The sequence below is a fragment of the Apus apus genome, chromosome 1 (assembly GCF_020740795.1).
Source record: "Apus apus isolate bApuApu2 chromosome 1, bApuApu2.pri.cur, whole genome shotgun sequence".
Taxonomy (NCBI): Eukaryota; Metazoa; Chordata; class Aves; order Apodiformes; family Apodidae; genus Apus; species Apus apus.
In genome coordinates, this window is record NC_067282.1 from 151,094,727 (window position 1) to 151,108,198 (window position 13,472).

The 13,472-nt window shown below is 52.5% G+C and overlaps 1 protein-coding gene across 2 annotated transcripts; it reads left to right on the top strand.

Annotated features, from left to right (window-relative positions):
• The first annotated feature begins 2,259 nt into the window (after positions 1–2,259).
• Positions 2,260–12,840, top strand: MCM5 (minichromosome maintenance complex component 5). Of its 2 annotated transcripts, none has more exons than XM_051609002.1 (17): positions 2,260–2,496; positions 3,221–3,403; positions 4,618–4,744; positions 4,856–4,984; positions 5,434–5,606; positions 6,940–7,095; positions 7,200–7,366; positions 7,876–8,047; positions 8,230–8,341; positions 9,108–9,251; positions 9,551–9,616; positions 10,251–10,427; positions 10,531–10,643; positions 10,812–10,940; positions 11,250–11,392; positions 11,970–12,097; positions 12,483–12,840. In XM_051609002.1, the coding sequence occupies exons 2-17, from the start codon at positions 3,237–3,239 to the stop codon at positions 12,582–12,584; spliced, it is 2,205 nt and encodes a 734-aa protein (XP_051464962.1). In that variant the 5' UTR covers positions 2,260–2,496; positions 3,221–3,236; the 3' UTR covers positions 12,585–12,840. The 2 variants fall into 2 exon arrangements, with proteins under 2 accessions (XP_051464962.1, XP_051465056.1); XM_051609096.1 differs by lacking the exon at positions 2,260–2,496 and adding an exon at positions 2,965–2,991.
• The last annotated feature ends 632 nt before the right edge of the window (positions 12,841–13,472 follow it).

The window sequence follows — 13,472 nt, forward strand, 5'->3', positions numbered from 1 at the left end:
GAGGGGTGGAAGCCATACGTAAGAACCGTTTGCTGTAATATTAAAAGCAAAAGGTGATGGGACCCTTAGCTGGTCAAAACCATGACAGCTCTCCCTGACTGCTACCAGACTACTTTTGGGAGAAATTCAGCATGAATCAGAAAAGTGACTATGTTTTCACCCCCCAGAAATGAGATGCACACAAGGCAGCTAAATTCAACTGCAAGCCCTCAGCTAGGTAACAAACCTACCCAACTGACTCCCAGGACTTGGCACAAGCGTGACATTGCTCAAGCCACTCCAAACACACAGCACTGTTGGAGCCGCCCGTGCACACAGCTTGCTTTCCCCCTTTTTGCTGAGGCAGATCTGGAGGTCTGGCTTTGTGGCCAGCCACTGTTACGGCCATAGGCCCCATCTGCTTTAGAGGGCCTTCTACCACGGAGCTGCTGCAGGAAAGGCTGCAGTTCAGGTATGGCACAGCAGGTAACAACAAGGCCATTATCAGAGTCTTCAGAGTTCTCTCCTTCTACCAGAAAGCCTCTGTGATCAACCTGTCTCCTTGATGCTGCCTATTCAGGCTGTGACCTTAATCCCAAAGACACGCTTTCCTACTGATCTGTTTTAACAACCTGCGCTGAACCTGCTCAAAGAGAAAGAATCAAAAGGCAGGTCCTGCTGAGAATAAGCAGGAGGGGCTGTCATTATTCTCACACTCTTTTCTACCCCATATCTACCCCATATAGTTAATTCATAAAAAAGGTAATCAGATGTTTGAAAATCAGGGATATGAGACCTGATAGCTAATCCAATACAAGAATTCATTCATTCACATGTATATTAAGTGCTACCTTTTCAGTCCCTCTAACCAACCCCAACTAAATCATTATTTTCATCCAATCATGCTGAATAACTAAACATCCCCAACATGCAAATAAGTGCCCACAAGCTCAGAAATGCACTCTACCACACTCAGCCTCTCAGCACTGCCCAAAGATATTGTAACTGTGACATGAAAGTTAGGAAATCTGGATTCAGGCTGACATCATCCCCTCCCTGCTCATGGCAGAAGAGGTATGGTGCTTTGAGTATCTCACAGTCCCCTTGTGCTATCACACACTGAATTATTAAGCTGACACAACTGAAGGCTGTGCTGCCATCCAGCATGACCTGGACAGGCTGGAGAGCTGGATGGAGAGAAACCTAATGAAGTTCAACAAGGCCAAATTTAAAGTATTCCATCCGTACCAGTATAAGTTAGGGGGTGACCTGCTAGAAAGCAGTTCTGGGGAAAAAGACCTGGGAGTCATGGTAGACAACAGGCTGACCATGAGCCAACAATGCCCTGGCAGCCAAGAAAGCCAATGCCATCCTGGGATGCATTAAGAAGAGAGTGGCCAGCAGGTCGAGGAAGGTTATCCTTCCTCTCTATTCTGCCCTGGGGAGGCCACATCTGGAGTCCTGTGTGCAGTTCTGGGCTCTCCAGTTCAAGAAGGACATGGAACTACTGGAGAGAGTCCAGCACAGGGACACTAAGATGTTTAAGGGACTGGAGCATTTACAGTACGAGGAAAGGCTGAGAGAGCTGTGTCTGTTTAGCTTAGAGATAAGGAGATAGAGGGGGGGATCTCGTTAATGCTTGCAAATATTTAAAGGGCGGGTGTCCAGACGATGGGGTCAGACTCTTCTCAGCAGTGTCCAGTGACAGAACAAGGGATAATGGTCACAAACTGGTACACAGGAGGTTTAACCTAAATATGAGAAAATACTTCTTCACTCTGATGTGGAACAGAGCATCAACCAAACTGACTTTAAATAGTTACCTGCTTGTAGGTTGTAAATCTTTCATTTGGGCCTACTGCTAGTAAGTTGTAAAAACCTTTTGTGTGAGCTTATCTGTAATTTTAGGGAATGAAACACAAGGATCCTTGAAGAAGAAAGAAGCCATTCAACAGAAACAAGAGATGTCTACTGTAGCAAATTCTACTGCACGGTCAGCAGAGATAAAAGGGACAAGAGACTGAATTTAGCCAAAGGTTCCTGTGAGGAAGACTCAAGGATGAAATAAACGACCCCCAAAAGACCCTAATGGACTTAACACGCATGGGATAATGGGCAGCCTTCTCAGAAAACTAATGAATATGTAAACTTTTTCTTAGAAATACTATGCATAATTACGTATCAGCTGTATATATACCTCCCACCTTATCCTGTAAGGCAGGCAGATTTTGGAGGAGCTATCCCCTGTGCGTCCGGCGCCGTGAATAAATAACACTGACTTAACAGCACTTAGACTGTTGAGTGGATTTTCTTCGACTCACAGGGTAGCAGAGCAGGCTGCCCAGGAAGGCTGTGGAGTCTCCATCCCTGAAGACATTCAAAACTTGCCTAGATGTGTTCCTGTGTAATCTGCTTTGGGGAATCCTGCTCTAGCAGGAGGGTTGGACTAGATGGTCTCCGGAGGTCCCTCCTAACCCCTACCAACCTGTGATTCCGTCGTTCTGCGAAGTCTTTGAGGTGAAGACTAAGGCTTTGCTTTGCACTAGATGTGTGGTCTTTGGTTTTTGTTTCTCTGCAATGGTCTTTACTCTCCAGCTGCTGCTTTTAAAAGCTGCCGGGCTTGCTGTGCGGCCTCTGCCTCCCCCTCTGGGGCCCCGGCCAGACCGCCCAACCTCCCGCCATCTCCCCCCCGTCCGCCGCCGCCTGAAGGCAACCCCCGCGCTCTGCCCCACCCCACCCACCATGGTCTCACCCGCCCCCGCCCCCCCCTCCCGCCCCGCCCCGCCACGGGCCCGCCCCGCCCCTCCCGCATTTCGCGCCAAACTGCGCCCGGGCCGGCGGGGGGGCGGAGCGTCCCTTCCTGGCCAATCGGCGGCAGAGGGCGATGTGGCGCGCTTCCTCTTGGGGCGGGGCGAAGGGGGGGCCGAGCCAATCGGAGTGAGCGGCGGCCGCGCCGGCCCCGCCTCCCGCAGCGGCTGGGTTTCCGCCGCGCGCCCGTTTTCCCGCGAAAAGGTTGGTGGCGGCTTCCCGCGGGCAGGGGGGTAGGGAGCGGCGCGGGATGGGGGGGGGGGGCGCGGGCGCGGGCGCGGGCGGAGCCGCGGGGGGCGGCGGAGAAGAGAGAGGAAGGGAACGGGGGCTGCGGGAGGGGGGGTCGTGCGGCGCAGCCGGGCGGAGGATCCCGCGGGATACCCGCGGGAGGGGGAGGCGGTTCGGGCTGACCTTGCGTTCCTGCCCCTCGCAGGGGAGCAGCCGTCGCCATGTCCGGCTTCGACGACCCCGGTGTTTACTACAGCGACAGTTTTGGGGGTGACGCGGCGGTGGATGAGGGGCAGGTTCGGAAGTCGCAGCTGCAGAAGCGGTTCAAGGAGTTTCTGCGGCAGTACCGGGTGGGCACGGACCGGACGGGCTTCACCTTCAAGTACAGGTGCGGCTCCTGTGACCCCTCTTCTCCTTCTGTGCCTTAGCTGCTCCTTCTTGCACATCCCATCTGCACACCCATCTCCCTCCTTCTGTGCGCACCCCGAGCATACAATAGCACATGCCAGCTTTTCTCTTCCCACAGACCTCAAAGAGCTCTTTGTGTAGGGAATGCTATTGTTCCCATTTAACTTTACAGGAAAAGTGAGGTCTGGTGTTCTCTCCGTTTTTTAGGCAGCTGGCCAATGGCTGAGGTAGCAAGAGAGAGATCCGCGCTGCCAAACTTGTACCTAGTTCTGAAATGTTTCTGCTGGTCTGGAGTTTTGCCTGTATCTGTTACAATCAGTGCAGCACTGTCCGTGTGTGCCTTCTGAGGCTGTCAGTGCCCCTGGGCCATCTCTTTGCCCGTGCAGCTTGGAGAGAACTCTGAGAGGATGTATGGATACATCATGCAAAGGCTGGGACAATTTTGCAGTTCATCTCTGAGTTTCATGCACCCTGGCTTTTTTAAGGAGGACATTTCCTGCTGTGCTGTTGCTTCCTTTTTTAAAATAGTATTTTAGGTATAACAGGTGTTACTCTGTGTAGAAGTTTTCTAGTTGCCTATCCTGTCATGTAACTCTAGTAATTAGTGCTATACTTTATATTGTCACTGGAAGCACTGGTGTCATCATCATAGAAAGGTTTGGGCTGGAGGCGACCTTAAAGAGCACCTAGTTCCAACCCCCCTGCATGGGCACCTCCCACTAGACCAGGTTGCTCCAAGCCCCATCCAGCCTAGTCTTGAATGCTTCTAGGGATGGGGCAGCCACATCTTCCTTGGGCAACCTGTTCCAGTGTCTCACCACCTCATAGTGATGACTTTCTTACTAATGTCTAGCCTAAATCTACCCTTTTCCAGTTTCAAGCTATCATCCCTTGTCTTTTCGCTACAAGCCCTTGTGAAAACTCCCTCCCCAACTTTCTTACAGGCCCCCTTCATGTACTGGAAGGCTGCTGTCCCTGGTCTTGTCACATTTCAGAGTGGTTTTGGGTGAAAGATTTGCCCAGGTTCCCTTAGGCTTCTCTCTTGGCACTCTACTGATTTTCCCCATTTGCTTTCCAAACCAAAGACTCCAAGCAGAACCTAACTTCTCTGCTCCCTGCTTGTCAGAAGATCCCTGTGGATGACTGACTGCTGCTTTCTGCCCTGCAAACCTTTACTGCTTAACTGCTTTCCAGGGATGAGCTGAAACGGCATTATAACCTCAGTCAGTACTGGGTGGAGGTGGAGATGGAAGACTTGGCCAGCTTTGATGAAGATCTTGCTGACTATCTGTACAAGCAACCAGCAGAGCACCTGCAGCTGGTAAGGACAGAGGGAGCGGGTGTCCTGGTGCGCTGACGTTGTCATGTCATGAGAGCAACCCCAACAATATGCTGTAATCTACCCATAATAGCCTAGTTGTTCCCTTTCTAGTTGGAAGAAGCAGCAAAAGAAGTTGCAGATGAGGTCACTCGTCCTCGTCCTTCAGGGGAGGAGACTCTCCAAGATATCCAGGTCATGCTGAGATCAGATGCCAACGCAGCCAACATCCGCAGCCTGAAGGTGAGGTGAATCCACTGCCATGCTGAGCAGTGAGTGGAGGGCTTACTGATGTGCAGGTGTGATTGCAGGGAAGCTTTTGGTGCTTGGGTCATGTAGTTCAGGAGGCGGGTTGCACACTAATTTACACATGGGGATACTCTGCAACTTAAATCTGACTGCAAAGGACTGTTATTACTGATAACCTCCGTAGGGATGTTACTGCTATTAGTGATGTTCTGCATGGATTGTTTTGTCCTTTTCTCTTTGGTTTTGAAATCAGCATGATTTGACTCATGCAACCTTCCCCTGCTGCCCTAGAACAGGAGAATGATGTTGTCAAGAAGGACCGGCTTTTTTGTTCTGGTACCTTAGTCCCACAAATGTGGGAAGAGCAGCTAAGAAGAAATTGTATTTCCCGTCCATTGTCCAGTGGTGGCTTTCTTACCTTCCCTCCACTTTTTCCGTTTCAGTCTGACCAGATGTCCCACCTTGTGAAGATCCCTGGGATTGTAATCGCAGCAACCCCCGTGAGAGCCAAAGCCACCAGAATAGCCATCCAGTGCCGCAGCTGCCGTAACACCATCAGCAACATTGCGGTGCGCCCAGGCCTGGAGGGTTATGCTCTTCCCAGGAAATGCAACACGTAAGGCCTGACCTGGGGATGCATGTGGAAGGCCGGTAGGAGGAGCAGGAAGGGGGACAAAAAAGGCTGTGTCCTCTTCCTGCCTCCCCCTCTGTCCCACGTGTGCTGCCGAGAGTCAGTTTTCTGCTGCACAGGGCAGAAGCATCTGCTGCTCTCAGCCTGCAGCATCTGCTGTTCTCTGCCTCTTCCCTTCATGTTGCCTTTGTGCCTGCATGTACCCAGGGCTGGCAGATTTTAGCTCCATCTCTCTGTGGTGACACTTGTCATGATGCTGCTTGACCAGTGGTGCAAGCAGCCTTGAGCAGCTGTGTCCAGGGAGTTCTTCTTACCTGTAGGGCATTTTCCCTGTTGCACCTAAAGGTTTATTCCTATCCCCAGCTGTCTCCCAATGCTGCCCTAAGCTGCTGTCCTAACTTTCTATTAAGTTCTGATCTTTTTTCAAACGACCTTCTTGCTTCTGTATTCCCCCTCCCCAAAGGGCTGTTTTGCCTTCTGTAGGGGTGCTTTGCTAGTGACCTTCACATCCTGCTTTACAGCTTTTGATGCCTATGCAAACCATGAGCATTTAGGCTGCTGCTGCTGCAGCTCTCATGCCTACAGATCATGGAGGGTTGTGTCTTTGAGCTTCTGCCTGCCAGTGTTTATTTTCTGCACTTTAATGCAGCTTGAGAGGTCTTTAGGATAAGGATCATTTTTGCGTGTGGTCTCTACAGCACCTTGCTTCTGATCCTTGACTGAATGCTTCTTTCTCCTGTTACCCTTCCTGAAGCCCTGTCCCTGCCTGCACGGAGGCAGGCATCAGTACTGCTGTACTCAGCCAGCAGCAGGATATGGAAGTGCTCCTTGTCATGGAGAGCTCGTGCTCTAGCAAGCCAGATATGTCTCGAGAGACTGGGAGGTTGATGTAGCTTGTCACATTGCTAATTGCTTTCTCACCAGGAACCACTTAACATTTGCGTCGTGTGTGAGGTTATAAAGAAAAATGCCCTGCCATGTTGCTGAGTCTGTACTGTTGCCTTCTGTGTAATTAATGAATTACCTTCTTCCCCACTTTTAGCTAGTGAGGGAGAAGGGGGGAGGCAGGGTGAGTATTCAGGCAGGCATCACCCTTTCTGTGGCTTGTTTTCATGCCCGCTTTTGGCTGCTGTTGAGGACAAGACAGAGGCCTTGGTGAGCCTTTGAATCGGCCCTGTGTGATTGCCCTTCTCACCTGCCTGGTACCACTTAAAGGGGTGGCTACTCTGGGCTCTATCACCACTGCCCCCTCTACAGGGTTCTCCCGGGGGTGGCTCCTGAGTGCTGGCAGCCTCCTCTGACTGATCTCTCTGCACAGAGAACAAGCTGGCCGCCCGAAGTGCCCACTGGACCCATATTTCATCATGCCAGATAAGTGCAAGTGCGTGGACTTCCAGGTGCTCAAGCTGCAGGAGTCCCCAGATGCTGTGCCCCATGGAGAGATGCCCCGGCACTTGCAGCTGTACTGTGACAGGTACCAGCGTGGTCTGTTTCCCCACTCCTTGCCAGTCAGGCGGGTGCTGCTGGTGCCATCCTTTCCCATGCTACCATTCCTTCCTTTCCTCTTCCTGCTCTTAGGTATCTTTGTGACAAAGTTGTCCCAGGGAACAGAGTCACTATCATGGGCATCTACTCCATCAAGAAGTCCGGCCAGCGCAAGAACAAAAGCCGTGACAACGTGGGCGTGGGCATCCGAAGCGCTTACATCCGTGTGGTGGGCATCCAGGTGGATGTGGAGGGCTCAGGTGAGAGCTGCTTTTTATGCCTGTCTGATCAGATAATATATTTAGCTTATATAGCAGAAGGTTCAAGCCAGTCAAGGGCTCTGGCTTGCCCTGTATGTCTATTCAGTAATCTTGTGTGGCTTTTTTCAGAGATACTAAATGAGGAGGCTTAAATACCCTAGGGTTTTCTGGGGTATTTAAGTGCTTTTATCTTATTGATCTTAGTGGGAATCTGCTAATCTGTCTCTGAGGATCTGGGCTGAAGCTGATGGTTAAACTTGAGCTATGTTTTTAAAACACAGTCCTGAGTGTAGTTCTCCCTCTGATTCTTCCAGAGCTGTTCTGCCCAAGATCTTTGTTTTTTTCCCTGCCAGCCTTGCTAGGATAGCAAATGCCTGTGCTCTCCATTTTCCCACCTAGTGGCACTTGGCATGATCTTCAAGAAGGGGTTTTGGTGGTAGTGGATGTGAGGGCAGTCATTTACTTTAAAGCATCTATTTGTTTGCTTCATTCTCCTCTTCCCTGTACAGGGCACAGCTTTGCTGGCTCAGTGACCCCTCAAGAAGAAGAGGAACTTCGCCGCCTTGCTGCCATGCCCAACATCTACGAGACCATTGCCAAGAGCATCGCACCCTCCATCTACGGCAGCACTGACATCAAGAAGGCCATTGCCTGCCTCTTATTTGGAGGCTCTCGCAAGAGGTAGGAAGAAGCCATCCTGATGGAGAGAGTGTTGTGGCAGGGGTGTCATTCATGGCACAAAGCCCTTGTACAGTCTTCTAGTGGTGCTACCAACCACCTGCCACTTGTCAGCAATGCTTGGTTATCAAAATGAAGGCTCACCATCACTCCTCCCTATCTTTTTCCCCACTCTGTCGCTCCAGGCTCCCAGATGGCCTGACCCGCAGAGGAGACATCAACTTACTGATGCTGGGTGACCCTGGAACAGCCAAATCCCAGCTGCTGAAGTTTGTTGAGAAGTGTTCACCCATTGGGGTAGGTGGTTTCAGGTGCCTGCTTGTTGTGCAGCCTGTTTTTTCCTTCTGCTCCTTGCACAGCAAGGAAAACCAGACTGTGGTCACATCAGATACCCGCCTGTACATCCACAGCTACACTGGCTGTCAGAGGTGCGAACTGCCATTTTGAGTGCTAGCCTGGACAAGATGGGCTGCAGGATGAGGGAGGGAAGAGGAAGCAGGCTATGACTTTGATTATGATATGAGCTGGGCAATTTGCAGACATCCAAAGACATGAGTGGTGCTGCTGTTCGTGGTTGAGACTTGATCAGCAGATAGGCTGGCTGGTCAGGATAAATGAAGTTGACTGCATCCCAGGCACGGACCTCCAGGCTGAGCCCAGGCATGAAATTTTATTTGCAGCTGTGTTTTCTCGTAGTCTCCATTAAACTCAGCCTCTGACTGTGTTGCTCCCCTGGGGGAGAAAACAAAGCTAATGCAACGGTCCACCAAACAATGAATCACTCCCTGTTCTGTACTCAATACCTGTATTTTTGTGTCTGCAAGACCTCCGGTGTATCACAGCTGCTCAGTCTGAGGCCTGGGACTATGCAATGGTCATCCTCTGTACCCAGCATGTCTGCTTTTCGCATGTGCTGGGGGATTTTCAGCAAGGGCTTTGTATTTCTTCAGCAGCTCTAGATTTTGCAGTGCTGGAGGTGCTTTGTCCTCCAGCTGGAGCAGTGGGCTCCTGGGTCCCACGGCAGCTGATGTTCTGTCCTCTTCCTTGTCCCACGTTCCCCTAGGTGTACACCTCAGGAAAAGGCAGCAGCGCTGCTGGCTTGACTGCCTCGGTGATCCGTGACCCTTCCTCTAAGAGTTTCTTCATGGAGGGAGGAGCCATGGTGCTGGCAGACGGCGGCGTCGTGTGCATCGATGAGTTTGACAAGGTACCCATGGGGCTGCCTGTGTGGGAGGCAGGAAGAGAGCCTGGGGCTGCCAGCTGCTGGGAGAGCCCAGAGCTGCAGCAGAAGGGTCGACTCTCCTGAGGCTGCCTCACTTGCTTTCTGGGAAGGTGAACGGATGGGGTTGCAGGGAAATTCTGGTTACATCCTGTGCTCCTGAGCAGAGGTCCTCATAGAGCTTTACCTTGGGGGTCAGCACTGGTGGACATGTAGCTGAGGTCTGGAGGAGCTGACTGATGGTGACTTTTTCATTCCACCTCCTCTCTCCCACCTTGGATGAGAAGATGCGGGAGGATGACCGCGTGGCCATCCACGAGGCTATGGAGCAGCAGACCATCTCCATTGCAAAGGTGAGCTGCAGGTGTGTCTTGCCCTGGGACAGGAGCCTGGCTTGCTGCTGGGTTCCCCCAAGAGCCCAGTAGCCAGTAGTCATGCATCCTTTGCCAGAATTGCCCATTTTAGAGTGGTTTGTCCCAGCAGTGGTTTTGATGGTTACTGGTTTCTTCTGCTCCCCTCTGGTCACTGACTCACCCCTTAGCTCTTTAAGTCCTGGCAACAGAACACCCACCATGACTTTCTGGTTCTGGTGGCTCTTACTCTACTACCTGCAAACCTGCACTTTGCCCCTGGGGCTGCCCAGGTGGACTCAACCCCAACCACCTAGTTTCTGTCTCAAGTTGCAAACTTGGTGATAGGATCTTCTGTGTCCTTGCCCTTGACATGAGGTTTTAAATGAAGCTACCAGGTGCTCAAGTCTCAGCTGAAACTTGTCCTCCTCCAGAAGGACGTGGGTCCGGCCGCATGGAGCTCTTGTGCTGGCCCCTCTCCAATGTGGAACCTTTACAGATCAACTGAGTGCTATGCTTAAGGGGTTTAAGTGCTAACTGCTTTTGGCCTTTCTCTTGGAGTTCGTAGTCTTCTATCTGGCCCCGGCTGTGACATGTACATGGTCTTGACTGCATCCATTTCTCCTTCACACCACAGGCAGGAATCACTACCACACTCAATTCCCGCTGCTCAGTGCTGGCAGCTGCCAACTCTGTCTTTGGGCGCTGGGACGAGACCAAGGGCGAGGAGAACATTGATTTTATGCCCACCATCCTGTCCCGATTTGACATGATCTTCATTGTCAAGGATGAGCACAATGAGGAGCGAGACATGGTGGGTTGGGGCATGTGCGTGCAGCTGGGACTTGTGCCCCGTTCTTTTTGGGAGGGGGAGGCAGTGGGGTTTCCAGCTGCCTGACTGCCCTCTGCTCTCCTAGACACTGGCCAAGCACGTGATGTCCTTGCATGTCAGCGCCTTGACGCAGACCCAGGCCGTGGAGGGTGAGATTGAGCTGAACAAGCTGAAGAAGCTCATCTCCTTCTGTCGGACGTAAGTGGGAGGCAGGATGTTCTGGCAGGGCCTTGAAAAAAGGAAACATGAGCAGCTTGCAGCGGTGCCACAGCAGGGCCTAAGGAATTGAGGGCTGCCTGGGGATACCCAACTTCCCACGGGACCCTTCCCAGTGGCGCTGCCTCCAGCTCCTCTCCCTCCTTGCAGGAAGTGTGGCCCACGGCTGTCGGCAGCGGCGGCGGAGAAGCTGAAGAACCGCTACATCCTGATGCGGAGCGGCACCCGCCAGCACGAGCAGGAGAGCGACCGCCGCTCCAGCATCCCCATCACTGTCAGGTGAGCAGCTTTGCCCTCCTCGCCCCTCCGCATGGAAACCCTCGGGGTCAGGGTTGTATCACTTGGGTGTCACCTGGGTGGGGTACCCCAGGAAGGGGGTTAGTGGGTTGCTGGTGTTTGCAGGCGCTCTCTGAACAGGGTAACACTGGAGGTGCCACAGGGCAGGAGGTGCCTGGAGTAGGGTAGGTGGGGTTTGCGGTGAAAGGAGAGGACCCCTCTGAACTGCAGTAGAAGATGGGGTTTTGGGGCAAAGGATAAGACCCTTCTGAGCTGCAGGAGAAAGCAGGGAACCTTGTCCTTTGGCTGCAGGCAGCTAGAGGCCATCGTGCGCATTGCCGAGTCCCTGGCGAAGATGAAGCTTCAGCCCTTTGCCACCGAGGCGGATGTTGAGGAGGCCTTGCGGCTCTTCCAGGTGTCCACACTCGATGCGGCCATGTCTGGCAGCCTGTCAGGTGAGAGGGAGGTGCTGTGCTGGGAGCAGGGGGAACATGCTTGGTGTAGGTACTTGGGGCAGGGAGAGCCAAGCTCGCCTCCTGAGACTGGGCTGGCAGGGGTGGGCATGTGATACCAGGCACCCCCACTGGACCTGCTTTCTAAGCACAGACAAAGTGATGTCCATGGCAGCAAGGACCTTCATGGCCTCATGACCACATCTTATAGGAGGACAACAACAAATAACACCAGAGATCTCCACTCTTGCTGGGCAAGGGAGGAATAGTCTGGCCCCTCCTGATTCCAAGGGCAGAGTCCAGTACTGGACATTTGTCCTCTAACCTCTTTCCTGTGGGGGTGGAGACAATGTTTCCTTGGGCGGCAGTATGGCATGAAGCGTTTCAAGGAAGCTCCAGCAGTCAAGTCCACATTCAGCTGGGTCTTTAAAGGTCCACAGCCTTTGATGGTGGATTTGCTCATGGCTTCCCTAAAGTCTCTGAGACATGAAGATGTGGTGTGAGACACAGGAGACAGGTACTCTGGCTTTGAGAGTGATCTCTGAGCAGTTTAGAGAGCTCACACAGCATCTCCCTCCAGGAGCAGAAGGCTTCACGACACAGGAGGACCAAGAGATGCTGTCCCGCATTGAGAAGCAGCTGAAGCGCCGCTTCGCCATCGGCTCTCAGGTGTCGGAGCACAGCATTGTCCAGGACTTCCTGCGGCAGGTGGGCTGTGGGGGCTCTGGGACCTTGCGGAGGGGATGGGCTGTGAAACCAGGCACCTGCCTGGGGGGTGGGACCCATTTCCCAAGAGGTGGCTGGAGAGCCTTTTGGCCATGCTTGCTTTTGAAGTTGTTTGTAGGGGGTGGTGTGCAATGTGATTGTAGGGTTTAGGAGGAGTGGGACAAACACTGGGCTGTTCAGGTGGTTTGGGGTCATACCCTTGAAATCAGAATTGTTTGACTTTGGAGCCTGACTGCAGTCAGGCCTGATATAGTGAAATGAGAAAGGAGCTTCAGCACCTGGTACTACTGGGCTCCCTCCTTCCAGAGAGACACAGCTAGGATTTAGTGGATGTTGACTCATCTCCCCCTGCTCTCACCTTTTCCAGAAATACCCAGAACATGCCATCTACAAGGTGCTGCAGCTGATGATGCGGCGGGGGGAGATCCAGCACCGCATGCAGCGCAAAGTCCTCTACCGCATCAAGTGACCTCCTTGTCCCGCACGTGGGTAGGGAACCGTGGCTGCCTGCTTGCCTGCTTACATGTGGACAGCGAGCCCCGTGGGGTTGGTGCCTGCTCCTGGAAGAAGCTTTTCCTTGGGGAGCCAAACAGCCTGGAGCCTCTTGAAACCAGGGTTTGGGGTGGTCAGGGTTCCCTGTGGGTGATCTGTCATTGTGTCACATCAGTGTTTCTTTGAACTCAAAAAGCTTTTACTTTGTATTAAAATAAAAAAAAAATAGTATTGCTAGAGCAGGGTCTTCAGCTGCCCAGAGGGATGTAGGGCCAAGAAGATGAACAGAGGGCCGAGAAGATGGTCAGAGGGCTGAAGCACCTATCCTATGAAGACAGGCTGAGAGAGCTGGGGTTGTTCAGCCTGGAGAAGAGAAGGCTCTGGAGAGACCTTATAATGGCCTTCCAGGACTTGAAGGGGCTACAGAAAAGCTGGGGAGGGGCTTTTTACAAAGGCTTGTAGTGATAGGACAAAGGGGGAATCGTTTCAAACAGAGGTTACATTTAGATAAGGTATTTGGAAGAATTTTTTTAGTGTGAGGGTGGTGGGGCACTGGTTGCCCAGGGAAGCTGTGGAAGCATTCCAAGGCCAGACTGGATGCAGCTTGGAGCAGTCTGGTCTAGTGGATTGTGTCCCTACCTGTGGCAGGGAGGTTGGAACTAGATCATCTTTAAGATCCCTTCCAACCTAAACCATTCCATGATGTATGCCCTTCCCGTTTTTGGAGGTGGTGCAGGATTTTGGTTGGAAAGGCATCCCCCCTGCTCACCTTGTGTTACCCACTGCCCAACACCCACCCTGAGGACTCACCTCAAGGTGGGATGCAGCCCCATAGGCAGAAACCTGCAGCTGCACCAGCAGCTCT